Source organism: Mya arenaria, chromosome 11 (assembly GCF_026914265.1).
Source record: "Mya arenaria isolate MELC-2E11 chromosome 11, ASM2691426v1".
Taxonomy (NCBI): domain Eukaryota; kingdom Metazoa; phylum Mollusca; class Bivalvia; order Myida; family Myidae; genus Mya; species Mya arenaria.
In genome coordinates, this window is record NC_069132.1 from 12,130,297 (window position 1) to 12,150,549 (window position 20,253).

At 41.1% G+C, this 20,253-nt stretch overlaps 2 protein-coding genes across 4 annotated transcripts; both read right to left on the reverse strand.

Annotated features, from left to right (window-relative positions):
• Positions 1-2,950: 2,950 nt before the first annotated feature.
• On the reverse strand, positions 2,951-11,866 carry LOC128207695 (neo-calmodulin-like). The gene is made up of 5 exons (XM_052910764.1): positions 11,605-11,866; positions 10,861-10,882; positions 7,144-7,290; positions 6,656-6,910; positions 2,951-3,415 (listed from the first exon to the last, which is right to left on the reverse strand). Exons 1-5 carry the CDS (start codon positions 11,605-11,607, stop codon positions 3,363-3,365), a joined length of 480 nt encoding a protein of 159 aa, XP_052766724.1. The 5' UTR covers positions 11,608-11,866; the 3' UTR covers positions 2,951-3,362.
• Positions 11,867-12,977: 1,111 nt separating this feature from the next.
• LOC128209633 (RNA-binding protein FUS-like) lies at positions 12,978-18,888 on the reverse strand. Of its 3 annotated transcripts, none has more exons than XM_052913748.1 (7): positions 18,759-18,888; positions 18,438-18,553; positions 17,462-17,613; positions 17,045-17,232; positions 16,460-16,487; positions 16,006-16,240; positions 12,978-14,848 (listed from the first exon to the last, which is right to left on the reverse strand). In XM_052913748.1, the coding sequence occupies exons 2-7, from the start codon at positions 18,481-18,483 to the stop codon at positions 14,400-14,402; spliced, it is 1,098 nt and encodes a 365-aa protein (XP_052769708.1). In that variant the 5' UTR covers positions 18,484-18,553; positions 18,759-18,888; the 3' UTR covers positions 12,978-14,399. The 3 variants fall into 3 exon arrangements, with proteins under 3 accessions (XP_052769708.1, XP_052769710.1, XP_052769709.1); XM_052913750.1 differs by having other exon boundaries at positions 18,801-18,819; XM_052913749.1 differs by lacking the exon at positions 18,759-18,888 and having other exon boundaries at positions 18,438-18,696.
• Positions 18,889-20,253: the final 1,365 nt, after the last annotated feature.

The window sequence follows — 20,253 nt, forward strand, 5'->3', positions numbered from 1 at the left end:
TCTACTTATCTGAGGTGGGAAAATGACTTTTCTTGCATACCGGACGTGTGTTTCCGGTCATGTGACCGGTGCTGGGAAAACTCATCTTACACCCCCATGTAAGATGAGTCACGCGCAACAACGCGCCACTTCTTATTTTTTTTATTGTATGATTTATGAAAAGTATATTATGCAATTTCAATAAAGCAGAATCAAAAATATAAGTATACCATACTTTTAATTAAAATTGAAAATAAATAATCTTAAAAGCGCGATTTTTCGAGGAACTATTTGACGTCGGATAGTGATTAAAATTACTGCGCTTTATGACGTTAGTACGCAACGTCGCACGCGCTTTTTGGTGAAATGTACAAAGATGCGTTTTCTACGTCAATTTTTCCACAAATTCATAATTCTAGGTATGCAAGAAAAATATCAATCATGTTTTTCTGGTACGGATCGAAAAATCCGACCCTCGGGCACGCTGCTTGACCGGTTACTCGGCACGCCTCGTTACTGGCTTACGCGCGTGCCCTCGGGTCGGATTTTTCTATCCGTACCGGAAACACATGACAGATATTTATATTCTTAGATACCGGACGTGTGTTTCCAGTCATGTGACCAGTGCTGGAAAGACTCTTCTTACACCCCTCATGTAAAATGAGTCACGCGCAACAACGCGCCACTTCCTATTTCTTTTATTGTATGGCTTATGAAAAGTACATTATGCAATTTCAATAAAGTGCAATCAAAAATATAAGTATGCAATACGTTTCATTAAATTTGAATATAAATAATCGTAAAAGCGTGATTTTTCGAGGAACTATTTGACGTCAATAGTGATTCAAAATTACTGCGCTTTGTGACGTCAGTACACAACGTCGCACGCGCTCTTTGGTGAAATGTTCAAAAGTGCATTTTCTTCGTCAATTTTCCCAAAAATTCATCATAATAGGTATGTAAGAAAAAATATCAATCATGTTTTTCCGGTCCGGATAAAAAATCCGACCCTCGGGCATGCTGCGTGACCGGTTAAACGGCAAGTCTCGTCACCGGCTTGCGCGCATGCTCTCGGGTCGGATTTTTCTATCCGTACCGAAACGACATATTTTATACTTATATTATTTTGAACCTTATTGTTTATTTGGAGATCTTTTTGGAAACAAAACGTTCAAGCCTAGGGATAATCTTCATGAATACCTCCAATTAGTAATAACATATATAATGGTTGCTGAAATCCCTAGTGTTTAATGACAAGACAAGCCTTCAACATGTTCAATCAAACACAATTTCGCAACTACTGCTGAAATGTGTACGCATGATGGTCTAAATCATTTGATTGATAGGGTATGCTTCGTCAGCTTTTACAGTGGGGTAAATCCACGTGAAATGAGGCGTCATTTTATTCTACCGCGTCAAGCAAAAACAGAGTTCCATCGATTCGACTGTTCAATAGGCTGTTAAAATTTTATTTTTTCGTATATATAATGTGTTGAAATATAGCTCATGATAAAAATACTAGTTTTTTTCTTTTTCATAGGTTACCATGCTTATATCGTCAGTTTAACCGTTTGTTTTCCAAAACTGGGCCAATGGGCAAAATCGTGATATTTTGAACATTGGACATACAAAATCGAATGTTGTGCTGGCACGACATTTGGACATTGGACATTCAAAATCGAATGTTGTGCTGGCACGACATTGGACATTCAAAATCGAATGTTGTGCTGGCACGACATTGGACATTGGACATTTGGATTTCGAAAATGAATGTCGTGTTGGCATTCGTGCTGGCAAAACATTCGATTTTGAATGTCCAATGTCCAATGTCGTGCCAGCACGACTTTCAATTTTGAATGTCCAATGTACAATGTCGTGCTAGCACGACATTCATTTTTGAAATCCCAATGTCCAATGTCCAATGTCGTGCTGGCACAACATTCATTTTTGAATGTCCAATGTCGTGCCAGCACGACTTTCACTTTTGAATGTCCAATGTCTAATGTCGTATGTTTAGCTAACTCCACGCAGCTTAATTATTTGCAGTCTAGCTCTGCTATATGATCTTTAAAAATGTGTTTTCTTCAGTCAACTGGAGTTCACGATTAAAATAAGCATCAGCAAAATGATAGAAACTCGACTAAAATGCAAAAAGAAGCTTAGAATTTGAATGTTTGATAGTGGGCTATGGTGCAAAAATATTTAGAATGCTACAAGTTTGTTTATATTATTCTGAACATGTTTGCGAACAAATATATTGTCAGCCATATTGTAGTCCTTAAGGATGTAAGAACTCTTATTTCTTACTTAATTGGTGAATACACATTTGATATGAGATTAGAATTTGTGTCGAACGCAATTGAACGTGCCATTTCAGTTTGAGCTATCATGAAAAGATTGACGCCTGAACTTATACAAAATATTCACATACTATTATTCCATATTATTCAATTTCAGTGTGTATTTCAAATGCAACTGTTGTCATTATGTCTGATTTGATTGAAATTAAAATAAAATCAACGTTCTCAAACATATACTACTCTTCACTAGTTTTGACAATGAAGAACATATGGACACAATGCGGCAGGACAATTAAGCAAAGACGAACTATTGTCAATTCAGTTCCTATGGAAATGAATCTCTGCGCGAATATCCATGTCAACCAAAAATTATCGCAAATCCATATGCATTTATTTTCACCACGCACAAAATAGTTCCTGCAAAAAGTACATTTTTATTTAATTTTGTTTAACTGAGGTGGTAGAAAAAGCATCTACCGTAGCCGCCCGTGTAAGATAGGTTAATCCTAACCCTCGCGCAGGGTGTTTTGCGGAACCTCGTTTCCGCAAAAAAACCTACACCCGGGTCGGAATAAACATATCTTACACTCTCGGCCATGGAAGATACTGATCTTATCAGGTATTATATATAAACCATTTTATGTAAAACAAGATAAGAACAAAGCTTTACAATGAATTTCAATATAAAGTACAATTTATTCTGAAAAAATATAACATAAATATGACAAATCTAAATAAACAATAAAAAGTAGTTACGTAAAATTGAGAAGTGGAATGCAGCGCGGCAACATCAGCTACCGGTCGAGCACCATAGACAAAATAAGGGACTGTACACTGTACTGATCCGAACATGCTCATGGAACTCATAGGCGAAGTCCGAAGCACGAGAATACACTCTACACACTAGTGTCCACTGACTGGTCGATCTATGTTACACGTGTCTAAGCAAAGGAGGAAACTAAGTGAGCGAGAAAGGCGTCCGTACGGGTCACAAAGACTAACACTTAACACCGTGTTTCACATATTTAAGTATATGGAGTAGAACTGTAATGCTGATAGTCACTGAGCAGTACGGACACATGTTTATCCCTTTTTAACATGTTCTAGGTGTTTATTCTGGAACAGCTCGACGAATTCTGAAAGAAAATGAAGACAATTACAGATTCATAGGATTGAAATGGATTTTTATAAATGTTTCATCGTACAACGCAATTATTTGAGAACCAATTGGAATATAGAGTTATTCGAATGTTCTCCTGATACAAATCCATAGAATGCTTGGGGTTTGATGAGAGTCGAAGTCAACTAGTAATCCTGAGCCCTCCCGACATATCTATCGTGGGTGATGCCATCCGCGATAGTTTGTTTTAATGTCATTCTGACGTCCTAGACCCGAAAGTCTGCTGAAGCCCAGAACTTTGAATAAAACTTAATTCTCAGTGGACCACAAGTAAATGCATCCATATGTTTTTCAGGGCTCCGTCAGGGCGCTATCACATGTTTCTACAGCACATTGTCACATGTCGTACAGGGCACTGTCACATGTTATAACAGCGCACTGTCACATGTTTTGCAGAGTTTTGTCACATTTTTTGCTAAACACTGTTGTTTGTTTTACAGCGCACTGTCACATGTTTCTACAGCACACTGTTACATGTTTTTCTGGGCTCTATCACATGTTTTGCAGGGACTTGACACATTTTTACAGGGCTCTGATACATGATTTGCCGGGCTCTGTTACATGTTTACCAGCGCACTTTCAGATGTTTTGCAGAGCTCTGTCACTTGTTTTACAGGACTCTGTCACATGTTTAACAGCGCAATGTCACAAGTTTTACAGGACTCTGTCACATGTTTTACAGGGCAATGTCACATGTGTTACAGTGAACTGACACATGAACTGACACATGTTTAACAGGGCACTGTCACATGTTTTACAGCGCACTGTCACAAGTTTTACAGGACTCTGTCAGATGTTTTAGAGCGCACTGTCACATGTTTTGCAGTGAACTGACACATGTTTTACAGGGCACTGTCACATGTTTAACAGGGATCTGTCACATGTTTTACAGCGCACTGTCACAAGTTTTGCAGGGCTCTGTCAGATGTTTTAGAGCGCACTGTCACATGTTTTGCAGTGAACTGACACATGTTTTACAGGGCTCTGTCACATGTTTTACAGCGCACTGTCACATGCTTTACTGGGCTCTATCACATGTTTTACAAAGAACTGTCACATGTTTTACAGGGATCTGACACATGTTTTGCAGCGCACTGTTGTAAGTTTTACAGCGCACTGGCGCTTGTTCCTACAGAGCACTGCCATATATGTTGTACAGGGTCTGTCACATGTTTTGTAGCAGCACACTGTTATGTGTTGAACAGCGCACTGTCAAACGTTTCTGCACTGTCACTGTTTTACAGAACACTGACACATACTTTTCTAGGCTCTGTCACATGTTTTATAGGGCATTGTCACACGTTCCTTAAGCGAACTGTCACATGTTTTACGGGGCTCTGTAACATGTTTTGCTGCGCACTATCACATGTTTCTACAGCGCACTGTCACGTGTTTTACAGCGCACTATCACATGTTTGTACAGCGCTCTGTCGCATGTTTCACAGGGCACTGTCACATGTTTTACAGCGCACTATCACATGTTTGTACAGCGCTCTGTCACATATTTCACAGGGCTCTATCACATGTGTTACAGGGCACTGTCACATGTTTTACATGGCTCTGTCAAATATATTTAACTATAGGGCACTGTCACATGTTTAAGAGCGCACTGGCACATGCTCCTACAGGGCACTGTCATATGTTTTACAGCACATTGTCACATGTTTAACAGAACACTGACACATGCTTTTCTAGGCTCTGTCACATGTTAAATAGGGCATTGTCACCCGTTCCTTAAGCGAACTGTCACATGTTTTACAGGGCTTTGTAACATGTTTTGCTGCGCACTATCATATGTTTCTACAGCGAACTGTCACATTTTTACAGGGCTCTCTAACATGTTTTGCTGCGCATTGTTGTATGTTCTTCAGCGCACTATCACATGTTTTTCAGGGCTCTATCACATGTGTTACAGGGCACTGTGACATGTTTTACAGGGCTTCGTCACATGTATTTAACTACAGGGCACTGTCACATGTTTAAGAGCGCACTATCACATGTTTATACAGCGCTCTGTAACATGTTCCTACAACGCATAATCACATGTATTACAGGGCTCTGTGACATATTTTAGAGCGCAATATCACATGATTTACAGGGCTCTGTAACATGTTTGCAGTGTCACATGATTACAGGGCACTGTCAGATGTTTCTACTGCGCACTATCACATGTTTTACAGAGCACTGTCACAGTTTTACAGGGCTCTGTCACATGTTTTTGAGGGCACTGTCATATATTTCTACAGCGCACTATCACATGTTTTACAGGACTCTGTCACATGTTTTACAGCGCACAGTCGTATGTTTCTATAGAGCACTGTCACATGTATTACTGGGTATTTATTAGGGTTCTGTCACATGGTTTACAGGGTTATGTAACATGTTTCTACAGTGCACTGTCACATGTTTATACAGCGCACTGTTGTATGTTTTACAGGGCACTGTCATATGTTTCTACAACGAAATGTTTTATGTTTTACAGGGCACTGGCATAGGTTTCTACAGCTTATTTTCACATGTTTTACAGGGCACTGTTACATGTTTCTACAGGGTATTTTCACATGTTTTACAGGGATCTGTCCTATGTTTCTACTGGGCACTGTTGTATGTTTTACAGGGATCTGTCACATGTTTCTACAGCTTATTTTCACATGTTTTACAGGGCACTGTTCCATGGTTTCAGGGTTCTGTCACATGTTTTACAGGGCACTGTTCCATGTTTTTCAGGATTCTGTCACATGGTTTTAAGGGCTCTGTTACATGTTTCTACAGCGCACTATCACATGTTTCTATAGCGCACTATCACGTTTTATAGGGCTCTTTCACATGTTTTTCTGGGCTTTGACACATGTTTCTACAACGCACTGTCACATGTTTTGCAGCGCGCTGTCACATGTTTTTACAGCTCACTGTTGTATGTTTTTACAGTGCACTATCACAAGTTTTAAAATAAGATTTTGCAACATGGTCCTTTATTCGTATAATCAAAAGACGTCTGTAACATGTTCGATCAGTACTTACCGTCTAGAGGCTTACTTTATTGCTTATGATCAAAGTGCAACTGTTTTAAAAAAAATACCAGTACAGTACCGTCGTTGAGAAATTTGATAAAGGTCTTGTATTACGGTCAATGTAAATATGTACCGGTGACCAGCAACAACTCTAACACGTCTTTAAACGATCTAAGCTCTTATACCTTCATAGTGTATCTTGCCGTCAGCGTTCTTATCCGCACTCTTGAACATCTCTTGCACTTCCTCGCGTTTCATCTTCTCTCCGAGCCCCGTGAGCACGCGCGTCAGCTCCTTCGGATCGATGTAGCCGTTATTGTCCTTGTCGAATAACCGGAAGGAGCTGAGCAGTTCATCATCCGCCGTCTCCTTATTCTTCCGCCAGGAGTCGCAGTAGCGCATCATACAGCGATTGAACTGCTCCCGGCTTATTTCCTGACCTAAGAACAATGAAAGACATAGTCAGAAGACCGTCATTGACCAGCAGGTGTCTTTAATTGCCAAATATTGGATAATATGCTTACTTCTTACTATTTACATAGTTAGTTCATATGATTCTATGCTCTACTAGTACTTATATGATCTGCTTTTGCAGGATTCTATAAGACGAATGGACCAAATACACTTTCTTAACAATAAACGGCAGCACAAGAGACATAACAAAGGATAATACCTTTCTTAACGTTCATCTCATTGAGGATTGTATTGATCTCCTTTTTAGTTGGATTGGAACCGATCACCCTCAGACCCCTCTTTAGCTCCTTCACTGATATTTTCCCGCTCCTGTCCTTGTCAAACGTCACAAAAAGCTCGTCGATCACTGTCGGAAGCAAAACATATATTTCTTTATAACGATTAAATTCAGCTCGATTTAGTTAGCTCAATTATGCTGACATTTAGGTTAAATAAACTACTAGTCAATGCACTGGGTAGAAACTACTGGTATTCGTTTTAAGAGGCCACACGAACATTACCTGTTTAGGATGGAACGCACGGCCTCCAGTTTGAGGATGGAACGGACGGCCTCCAGTTCGAGAGGCCACACGACTAAACCCCTGTTGAGGATAAAACGCATTGCCTCCAGTTTGAGAGGCCACACGAACATAACCCTGTTGAGACTGGAACGCACGGCCTCCAGTTTGAGAGGCCACACTAACATAACCTGTTGAGACTGGAACGCACGGCCACCAGTTTGAGAGGCCACACGAACAAACCCCTGTTGAGGATAGAATGTACGGCCTTCAGTTTGAGAGGCCACATGAACATACCCCTGTTGAGACTCAACGCACGGCCTCCAGTTTGAGAGGCAACACGAACATACCCCTGTTGAGACTGGAATGCACGGTCTCCAGTTTGAGAGGCCACACGAACAAACCCCTTTTGAGACTTGAACGCACGGCCTCCAGTTTGAGAGGCCACACGAACATAACCCTGTTGAGGATGGAACGCACGGCCTCCAGTTTCAGAGGCCACACGAACAAACCCCTTTTGAGACTGGAACGCACGGTCTCCAGTTTGAGAGGCCACACGAACAAACCCCTGTTGAGGATGGAACGCACGGCCTCCAGTTTGAGAGGCCACACGAACAAACCCATTTTGAGACTGGAACGCACGGTCTCTAATTTGAGAGGCCACACGAACATACCCCTGTTGAGACTGTAACGCACGGCCTCCAGTTTGAGCGTCCACACGAACAAATCCCTGTTGAGACTGGAACGCACGGCCTCCAGTTTGAGAGGCCACACGAACATACCCCTGGTGAGATTGGAACGCACGGCCTCCAGTTTGAGAGGCCACACGAACATTACCGGTTGAGACTGGAACGCACGGCCTCCAGTTTGAGAAGGAACACAAACATACCCCTGTTGAATATGGAACGCACGCCCTCCAGTTTGAGAGGCCACACGAACATTACCTGTTGAGACTGGAACGCACAGCCTCCAGTTTGAGAGGCCACACGAACAAACCCCTTTTGAGACTGGAACGCACGGCCTCCAGTTTGAGAGGCCACATGAACAAACCCCTGTTGAGGATGGAACGCACGGTCTCCAATTTGAGAGGCCACACGAACATACCCCTGTTGAGACTGTAACGCACAGCCTCCAGTTTGAGAGGCCACATGAACAAACCCATGTTGAGACTGAAGCACGGCCTCCAATTTGAGAGGCCACACGAACATACCCCTGTTGAGACTGGAACGCACGGCCTCCAGTTTGAGAGGCCACACGAACATACCCCTGTTGAGGCTGTAACGCACGGCCTCCAGTTTGAGAGGCCACACGAACATTACCGGTTGAGACTGGAACGCACAGCCTCCAGTTTGAGAAGGAACACAAACATACCCCTGTTAAATATGGAACGCACGCCCTCCAGTTTGAGAGGCCACAGGAACATTACCTGTTGAGACTGGAACGCACAGCCTCCAGTTTGAGAGGCCACACGAACAAACCCCTTTTGAGACTGGAACGCACGGCCTCCAATTTGAGAGGCCACACGAACATACCCCTGTTGAGACTGTAATGCACGGCCTGTAGTTTGAGAGGCCACACGAACATACCCCTGTTGAGACTGTAATGCACGGCCTCCAGTTTGAGAGGCCACACGAACATACCCCTGTTGAGACTGTAATGCACGGTCTCCAGATTGAGAGGCCACACGAACTTACCCCTGTTGAGACTGGAACGCACGGCCTCCAGTTTGAGAGGCCACACGAACATTACCTGTCGAGACTGGAATGCACGGTCTCCAATTTGAGAGGCCACACGAACATTACCTGTTGAGACTGGAACGCACGGCCTCCAGTTTGAGAGGCCACACGAACATTACCTGTTGAGACTGTAATGCACGGCCTCCAGATTGAGAGGCCACACGAACATTACCGGTTGAGACTGGAACGCACGGCCTCCAGTTTGAGAAGGCACACAAACATACCCCTGTTGAGGATGGAACGCACGCCCTCCAGTTTGAGAGGCCACAGGAACATTACCTGTTGAGACTGGAACGCACAGCCTCCAGTTTGAGAGGCCACACGAACAAACCCCTGTTGAGACTGGAACGCACGGTCTCCAGTTTGAGAGGCCACACGAACAAACCCCTGTTGAGGATGGAACGCACGGTCTCCAATTTGAGAGGCCACACGAACATACCCCTGTTGAGACTGTAACGCACAGCCTCCAGTTTGAGAGGCCACACGAACATACCCATGTTGAGACTGACGCACGGCCTCAAATTTGAGAGGCCACACGAACATACCCCTGTTGAGACTGTAATGCACGGCCTCCAGTTTGAGAGGCCACACGAACATACCCCTGTTGAGACTGTAATGCACGGCCTCCAGTTTGAGAGGCCGCACGAACATACCCCTGTTGAGACTGTAATGCACGGTCTCCAGATTGAGAGGCCACACGAACATTACCGGTTGAGACTGTAATGCACGGTCTCCAGTTTGAGAGGCCACACGAACATACCCCTGTTGAGACTGGAACGCACGGCCTCCAGTTTGAGAGGCCACACGAACATTACCTGTTGAGACTGGAACGCACGGTCTCCAATTTGAGAGGCCACACGAACATTACCTGTTGAGACTGGAACGGACGGCCTCCAGTTTGAGAGGCCACACGAACATTACCTGTTGAGACTGGAACGCACGGCCTCCAGTTTGAGAGGACACACGAACAAACCCCTGTTGAGACTGGAACGCACGGCCTCCAGTTTGAGAGGCCACACGAACATTACCGGTTGAGACTGGATCGCACGGCCTCCAGTTTGAGAGGGTACACGAACATTACCTGTTGAGACTGGGACGCACGGCCTACCTGTTGAGACTGGAACGCACGGCCTCCAGTTTGAGAGGGTACACGAACATTACCTGTTGAGACTGGAACGCACGGCTTCCAGTTTGAGAGTGGGTGAACTTTCAATTGAAATAAATATAATAATTGAAACACACACTATATACATCGTAATGATTGAGGAGATAGCTCAGTGCTCATACTATTATCTCTCTCAAACAGAACAGTTTCACATCATTATAGACGTTTCAGCCTACAAGCATATTAATTTAAGAGTATTGTGAGCTTCCTGTGACAACGTGGAAACATGGGAACTGTTTTGATGACTCGAGGTTAGGAAATTAGGACAGGGTCGAAGTGTTTTCTAGTATAAAATTCTGGTATCTTCAAACACGTACTTTCTTTATTTTATACATTTAAAAGCCCATGGTCAAACACTTCTGAATACAACCTCAGATAGAATTCAAATATGGTAAATTAATATAAATTTGCCCGATATACACCATTAAATGTACTTAAGCAAACTTTGGAATTTAAAGAAAATGAAACCAATAATTTGTAAAGCAGATAAAGTAAATCATGTAGACCTCTTTACTTACACTTTTTGTCGGCTGCGGTTGTCTGCAATGACAAAAGGCGAACATTTATAAATATGTATATAAAACTATTTTAATAGTTGTGATAAGTTTGTCTATAAATAGCTATTCCATATGATCAAACGTCTAGATGGCAGATTTTTTGAAATGTATAATTAACTCAAATGACAAAATCAATAATACTGTTTTATTTTGCGTTGTAATATTAGATTCCAAAGTTGATTGGCAATGATTAAGTGCTCAAATAAAAGTTTTGAAAGGGAACAATGCAACGCCAATAACAATGTTAATGAAAGAGATTGTGTGGCAGAAACTGAATAGAATAGCTTAATAAAGCGACACTCGTATTTAAAATTAATACATGCACATGTATAACAAACATAAATTTTGAGTGATAAACCATTAACTGCTTACTAAATAATGCATTTATGGAAAATATTAATTACATATAACACGATTTTAACCGTGTATTTAATAGCTGGAAACGCACAAATATTAAAAGACTGATGAGTGCTAAAAGATTTACAGTGATCAACTTCCGCCCCATGAGGTAGAAATACCGTGTTTCTGCACCTTTGTTTCAAATTAAACGCGCTATCCTTCAAATGAACCAGTTTTCGATAAATATTGATCCTTTTCGGTATATCAAAACAATTGTATCAATTGTTGTTAATCTTATTTTGGAATAAGAGCGCATCTTTAACTAATACATAATACAGTACATAAATACGAATCATGAAGACTTACCATGTTTTCGCTTGTCCTTTTCCCTAAAAAGTTAAGCTAACACACACAGATAATCTTCCGAGTTCTATGATAATGATGACTCGACTGCTATTTTAACATTTTATCCCCATAAAACACTGATAATGAAATGAAAGTCCGTATCTGGTAAACATATCATACATTATTTATTGTGCATAACTTAAGTGCTATACTGCTAGCGATTTGGACGCCCTATCTTTAGGAGAAGGGAAAACCCGATACCTTGGTAGCATGTATTGATCTTAAATTGAAACCAAACAAAGTCAAGGCCTGCTGTAAAGCAAATGTTTTGATCGATAAGAGATTATGGACGTTGAAGATCTACTTAAGTTCTTGTAAGAATTTCCCATTTAAAGTTTCTTTTCAATCGATTTAATTCAATTGAAAAGAAGTAAGTCAGTTAAATTAATTGTACTTAGAGTAGACAAAATCACCGATCCATAGGTGCCCGTTTCGCATATAAGCCATTGAACCTTACAATCGGGCTCCGCGATCTTGAATGTAAATATCCTATTGATGAATTGATGTTTATTTAAAAAAAAAAGAAATAAGATATTGAACTGAATTCAAATAAAGCAATTCTGCCATAACCTGAGTCTCGCAATACAAGCGACATTAACGTTGTCCCGTGAACGCTGACAACGAAACAAGAAGTGCTTGTAGAAAATGCGCCGATTAATTTGCGTGTATTAACATTAAAAGCTGTCCCCAAGCAAGCCGCTACAGCTTGGCACCGTGACCTCACGAGCCCGAATAAGGTACTGAATCATTATCGCTATATGGGCTTTATAAATTCCTCTTGGCTTTTAAGTCACAAAAGAACGACGGGTACCTCCACCTTCACCATTCTTCCGTGGAAGCGGGTTTGATATTAGAATATTTCACCGTACTCACGTGATAGCGGTTTGCGTTCAGAACCGACCATACTTAGATGGTAGAGCGGTTCGAATTCAGAACCTTTACTATACCTAAATGGTTGAGGGTTCGAATTCAGAATATTCACCATACATACGCTGTTGCGGGTTCGAATTAAGCACCTTCACCATTTAGGTAAGGGGAATGGTTCTGACGTAGTATTTTCAACCACTTCATAATTCTAGAGTAGTAGCGGGTTCAGAGCCCTTCATAATACCTAAGTGGTAGAAGGTACGAATTCAAAACCCTTCACTATACACAAGTGGCAGCGGGTTCGAGTTCAGAACTTTTGCAATGACCGGTTGACAGATACAGCCATGTCGCGTCCATAGCAGTGCAACTATTTGTTGTATTAATTTTTTATAGAAGCAGATTGGGGGCGTGTTTTCTTTATATACTTAATTCAAGGGATACTTTCCAGATAAAAACAAAAACATAAGTTATATGTAAATATGTTTTATTTTTTTATACAAAATGTCAACAATCAGAAGTGTATAATGTCAACAATGAGAAACATATCACATTAAAAATGCATCACATCAGTTTATGTACTCCGACCCACATATAAGCTATTGACCCTCAGAGTTGATGCCTGATGACCTGTTATAATATTCATATCATTTAACTTGTAATTGTTTGCTGCTGATTACTAACATGTTAAATGAATGACCGAAACCATATCCTACACACAATTATTACAGTTTGCCTGTTTTTGCTTTGTTTCAACTTAAATTGGATGTAAATGACATATTTTGCAATCTTTAAAGGGCAAACAACCTTGTTTGTTAAAATAGTTTAGGTGTGTTTTCCTTTTGTTGCACACAAACCCTTTCCAACTATACCAAATAGATGTGCCCTCATCAGGCATCCAAACCTCACATATCTGGGTATCGGATAAATTGTGTCATGGAACTCATCATATGAAATGTACAAACAGTACAGATATCAAACAAACCTGTTCGGTACAGAATGCTACATCACAAAGTAGAGTCAAGATCGTAGTCCAGTCAAGAGATAAACGTAATATATTTCTTGATATGCAATTATTAGATTATATTATGTATAATCTTAACGATTAAGAAGGGCGAAGCCAGCAAGCACTTTTAAGTCATTAAGATGTTACCTAATACGTTCTGCTTGTCTTAGGTTGTTGCCTGTAGGGGCCACGGGACACATAACTATGACGTCATGTATGTTCAGTTGTAAAACCACAAATCTTTACGAGTAAACGAAGCTTATAAATATCATAAAAAATACAAACGTTCACTTTCACAAGGCGTTTTGACATTACAAGTCTTTATCCGGTAAAAACGACTAAGTATAATGAAATGAAACAAATTATGACGTCATGAGATTATTATGCTTGTAAAATAAGATACATACATTTCAGAATTTGCATATATATTGAAATCTTGATCCGAATATTTGATACAATATTCATAACATGAATATAAAAAGGTCTTGCGAAAACTATGAAAATAATATTTAGAGTTGTAAAGGCCTGGCTTACACGTGTGGGTAATGGATCAACAATATATTTTAAACGCTTTGGTTATAAAAAGGCCTGTACTTCATTTTACCCTGCAACCAATGCCACACTTTACATGTGCAAAACTACATGTTTCTGAATATCAAAGTGGTATCATATCTGTTTGGTCCAGTGCTAAGACAGAATATATTTTGTAACAAAAACATTCTATGTTTTTATAAATTCATAAAAGCACACATGCATGGCTGTTATTAAATATATCAGATAGGGGTTATTGTAAAAATAAATATCATAAAACACAGATGACCGAGCATAAAAAGGTGTGCTGACTCGGCCTCTAAACCTTATTCACAAGACGACGAATCGAAGCATTTTATCCACCACAGCCACCCCCACATCCACCACCACCGCAGCCACCACCACCACCGCAGCCACCTCCACCACCACCATCACCGCCCCCGCAGCCACCTCCTCCACCGTCACCTCCTCCACCGTCACCGCCACCATAATCGGCCCCTCCGTAATCGCCCCCGCCATAATCACCCCCGCCATAATCGTCCGCACCGGAGAAATCCACGTCTCCTTCGACGCCGGGGTCGTAGTCATTGAAGTCATCACCACCGAAATCCTCGACGTCATTGTCGAAGTTGTCACCGACGTCATTGTCGCCGTAGTCGTTGTAGACGTTGACGTCGACATCAACGTCCATATCGTAGTCGCCGTATCCCCAGCCGAACCCAGGATGGTAGCCCCAGCCCCACCCCCAACCCCAGCCCCACGGAGACCCGAATCCATAGCCAAGAGCAGCACCCACTAGCAATCCTGAATAAAACAAACACATTATGTAAGACGACTGCTTATTATTGTTTGATGACAATTAACCCCAGGGAATCGAGTTTCGCTATACTTTGCATTGTTTCACTCACTATACTTGGGCAGTTTTAAATTCAAAATGATGATGCATGCAATGTTATTAAAAACGTAGGCACTTCATCATGTTACGCATAGGATAATTTCATTATTTAAGAGTGACAAATATCTCTTTTTAAATAAAGATTGCAACATTCAGTTCACGAAAATCACTTTTACAACGTTGAAATGTTTAGTCTACGATATGGACGATATCAAAATAACATAATACATATCATACCTCCTCTAAGCAATACTTGCAACGTATTTTTCCTATCATGCTAGATTAATTATAAGTTTGTTTGTTTTTCTGTTGTTTTTTGTACAAAGCTGCTATGCCCTTGTATATTTTGCTACTTACAAGTTTGCTACGTCAATGTATATGATTACCCTTTAAGTTATACTGTTGAAACAACTAACCATTTAACAGTGGTATATCAACTAGTGGAACCGTGCACGTGTTGACTGGCTTACAGCCGGAAAAACTTGTTGGTGTTATCACTGTTCTCGATCCTCTTATCCTATTTTCCTATTTGTATTTGTATGCATGCTCCAATATGTGTTCATTTTAACATATATACTATTATTTCCAGGTCACAAGCTCATTGTTATTGTTATTTGATATGTTATGTATGTTTGTTATTCATGTAGGAAAATAGCTCATTGAGCTAATGTTTCATGTTAACACATACCCGACTTTAAATAAAGATTCTTGTATCTTGTATCTTGTATGATTTATATGCGTTCGTCTATAAATAAACTCAAATATTGAAACGCTATCAAGTAGGCGGAGCTTAACTGTGCAATAACTACAGTGCAGATAAATTAAAATGTTATTCTCTATACGCAATCTAGAGGTCAAATGTTATCCATTACAACAATGTAAAAAGCAGTTACTTTCCCCACTACCCTGGGTGTTACAATTATACACTCGCACTGAAGCGGTCGTTGTACGCTGTGAACTATCGGCGTCATGCGAAAAGAAAATGAAGTGTTGACATAATTCCATCTGATGTTATATAATGTTATAAAATAGAACTATATAAGACTTTGAAAAGCAGGATTTAAACCTTTCGAGAAATCGTGGTCTCCGGATCGCCGGTGGCCCCCATTCTGTATGACGGTCGTCTGTTGTGGCCGTTGGTTGTGGTTCTGTTGCTGGCTGTAGGGCGGGGGAGGAGCTGTCGGGTTAACTGTCACCGCCGGGTTGAACCCATACCCAGGATGTCCGTTCTGGGCGTATCCGTTTTGGGCGGGCGGGTAGGCCGCGTTTCCGCCTGGAGGTGGAGCTACTGGCGGTGGCAACTACAAGGTAGATGTGGTTTATGGTTGACCGGTATACGCAATTATGCATAGAGATAAGATCGCGAAAAGCGCTATTCAAAGTGTTCCCTTAAGGCATATAAAGTTTGTTTATATTGAAGTGTATATTTAATGCGATGGTATACTTTGTCTTTGAATGACGATTGATACACACGATATATCGACTGACCGAACAAAAGCATGTGTGACCGTTGAACTTACCACTGATGCTATTGACGTCATCCATTGTCTGAAATAAACGAGAACAGTTCGAATGAATTATTTTAAACTAATTATTCAAACGGATGAACTTTATGGTATTACTCATTTAGTACATGGATGGGTTTCGCATGCTCAGCTTAACTTGAATAAATAAAAATTGAAAGTTGATTTCTTTTGGTTGAGTAGCCACGATCTTCACCTGTGTATATACCGAGCTAAATCTCAATACCTACCGTGCACATTATTTATTGGTAAACTGAAACTGTTTTCATATTTTGTTAACAAGGGATCTATGGTGGCTGATTAATTTTATAACGCATTTTCTCGGACATTACGAAAGCAGGCCAAATGGCGTTGCGAAAACTTAATGCGACATTAAGCCCAAAAATATTGTCATAATACGAAATAATTACAATCCTTTGTATCTTCGCCACGCCTTATGGCGTATTTTCGTCAAGCCAAAAAATCGTTTCATCGGTTTTATAAGCCAAACATTATCGCATCCTTGGCGATCACGGCGATATAATAAACAAGTGCTTTTAGACCTAAGCAAAATAGTCTTCGTTTATATAACTTCATACTAACCCCATGGATCCCCCGTTCGGGCACATGAAGAAACAGACGGGGCTGGAGAGGTTGGCACCCGTTGCCCCCGGCTGCACCCACAGTGGAAAGGCGATCATGTAACTGTAGCTCAACTTCTTAGGGATCTTTTTGGGGCAGGTCGGGATCCGCTTACACACCGGCCCAATCACCAACATGCTACACACGCTCTGATTGAACAAACAACAACAACAGTCAAACAAGTCATAGTCTCTCAGATGGGGATATGGTGCAGCTATACGACCTCAACTAGCAGCATTTCATGTATATTTGTTTTAACTGTTTGTCATATACCGATATTTGCTAAACAAAAAAGTGAAGTTGCGAATATCAATCACATACGCTACAATAGAAAAAAATGTTACAACAAAATCTCTTAACCGAACAATGCCCCCTCACCTGAAGGTTTGTCTGTCCAAGGGCGTATCGTTTCTTGGGTTTCTCGAACCAGGCCATCACCGAGTCCTGGAAGATCACGGCGAAGACTTTCTTCCACTTGGAGTGACCATCGTTGTACAGCAGGTACCCGCTCCTCACAGGCTTGGAGGTCGCTGGAATAACAAGGGATCAGGAATTATTCCGGTGATAATGTTTATTACTGTACAGCGGGTGTTTGGACATGGCAAGATTGACAAGGGAATTGAGAAAATTATGTATAGCAAGTTCCCGCAACGCACGTGTTCTGACGTCGCTAGTTAGTACCCGCTATGTACGGTATAAAATGAGGTCATCAGGAATAACAGTTTACCGCTGCATGTGGATAAAAACGTCACCGGAATAACAGAGGAGTGTTGACTTTGAAATATAGACTGACATGTTCCATAGTAATAGTTAACTATTGACGGTAAGTCTATTAAAAGAACGCCAGCAAGTGGTCCAGTTGATTCATATAAACGTTTCTATGAATGTTTTTTAAAATAGATCGAATCATGTAATATGTGTTCTTTCCAATCCGTTATCAAACAGATACAGGTCCCTTTAACATCCTGTGTGCATCTCGCTTTTATTACGGGCATAAAACAGCGGGGGTTTTGGCGGCGATACAACACAAGTCGCGTTTTACTGCTACGAGTACTAGAATAGTATATAGTATATAGCTATAGGTGTCAGTGGTTTATAAGAATACATGAAACTGTAAGCATATACTTGTAAACATTCACAACGCACTTATCATAGTTCATTCCTCATTTACATATTATCTAGGGAATATTGGATCTTTATGTGACCTAGATATATACCAATGTTACGGCACTGTATAAATTTATAACTTTCAAATAACACTCGATTTACACTAACACAAATATAAGAAAGAGTAAACGTGAAAATGACACACTAATCTGAAGTTTAATCATGTATAGATCAGATGTATACTCACTTCTGAACCTAGATTGTCTCGCCTCCTGGCTGCTTACACACCCCATCTTGAGCTAGTTCCAGAATCCAGTCAAAATCGACGCAAACAATCCATGTATTAATCTATAAATTGTCTACCTGAAAGCATTAAGGTCTCAAATGAAATACGTACGTGACCATAAACACATTGATATAATCAACAACTGTCCAAACTTGTTCGGTTGTAGCCGTTAACAGGTATATCAGATAGAAATGCTTGAAATCACATACTTAAGTATATTTAAATTCATACACCAATGGAGTATTCGATATCTATATATATCAACAGGTAAACAAAAAATACCTTAGCATAAGAATGACTATCCACAATACAGTTGATTCTTACATATTGATTTAAGCGCTGTCCTAATTAGTTTTAGTACATTGCGAAATGTATAGGAAGGTAGGCCAATTAATCGATCGAATATCACGTGCCTACTGACTCACGGGTATACGCGCACCTTAAACACGCCTACTAAACGCCAGCTCCACCACTTTTCGCTGGTGCAACACATGTGAGTATGACTTACATTTCATCTGATACTTTTTTTTATCAAATTGACATATTTCGAACATCGAAGTATGTGGTACGGTATAAGTCTGTAAGAACACGTTAAATACTGGTTGAATACGATTCCATTTCAATGTAGTACGAATGTGGTACTAGGCGCTTTTCTCTCAATAAAATCTTGTTCATGTGTTGAGATATGAGAACATTTCAACTACATTTCGGTGAATAGACACACCGTAAGAACATTCTGGCGAATGAAAATATAACTGGTATGTATAGTTTGTACGCCAGTGCACATCAAAATTTACAAACATATCTGTATATATAAGTGTTGGCGCTGTTACTCAAATGATGGAGCTGTGGTTTAATGGTGGCGCTAGCTGTTACTCAGATGATGGAGCTGTGGTTGAATGGTGGCGCTAGCTGTTACTCAAATGATGGAACTCGAGAGTAGTGGTGGCGCTGTTACTCAAATAATGGAGCTGGGGAGTAGTGGTGGCGCTGTTACTCAAATAATGGAGCTGGGGAGTAGTGGTGGCGCTGTTACTCAAATAATGGAGCTGGGGAGTAGTGGTGGCGCTGTTACTCAAATAATGGAGCTGGGGAGTAGTGGTGGCGCTGTTACTCAAATAATGGAGCTGGGGAGTTGTGGTGGCGCTGTTACTCCATTTATGGAGCTGGGGAGTAGTGGTGGCGCTGTTCCTCAAATGATAGAGCTGTGGAGTAGTGATGGCGCTGTTAATCAAATGATGGAGCTGGGGAGTAGTGGTGGCGCTGTTACTCAAATGATGAAACGGTGGAGTAGTGGTTGCGCTGTTACTCAAATGATGGTGCTGGGGAGTATTGGTTGGTCTGTTACTCAAATGATGGAGCTGGGGAGCAGTGGTGGCGCTGTTACTCAAATGATGAAACGGTGGAGTAGTGGTGGTGCTGTTAATCAAATGATGGAGCTGGGGAGTATTGATGGCGCTGTTACTCAAATGATGGAACGGTGGAGTAGTGGTGGCGCTGTTACTCAAATGATGGAGCTGGGAAGTAGTGGTGGCGCTGTCACTCAACTGATGGAACGGTGGAGTAGTGGTGCCGCTGTTACTCAAATAATGGAACTGGGGATTAGTTGTGGCGCTGTTACTCAAATTATGGAGCTGGGCAGTATTGGTGGCGCTGTTACTCAAATAATGGAGCTGGGGAGTAGTGGTGGCGCTAATACTCAAATGATGGAACGCCGTGGGGTAGTGGTGGCGCTGTTAATCAAATGATGAAGCTGGGGAGTATTGGTTGCGCTGTT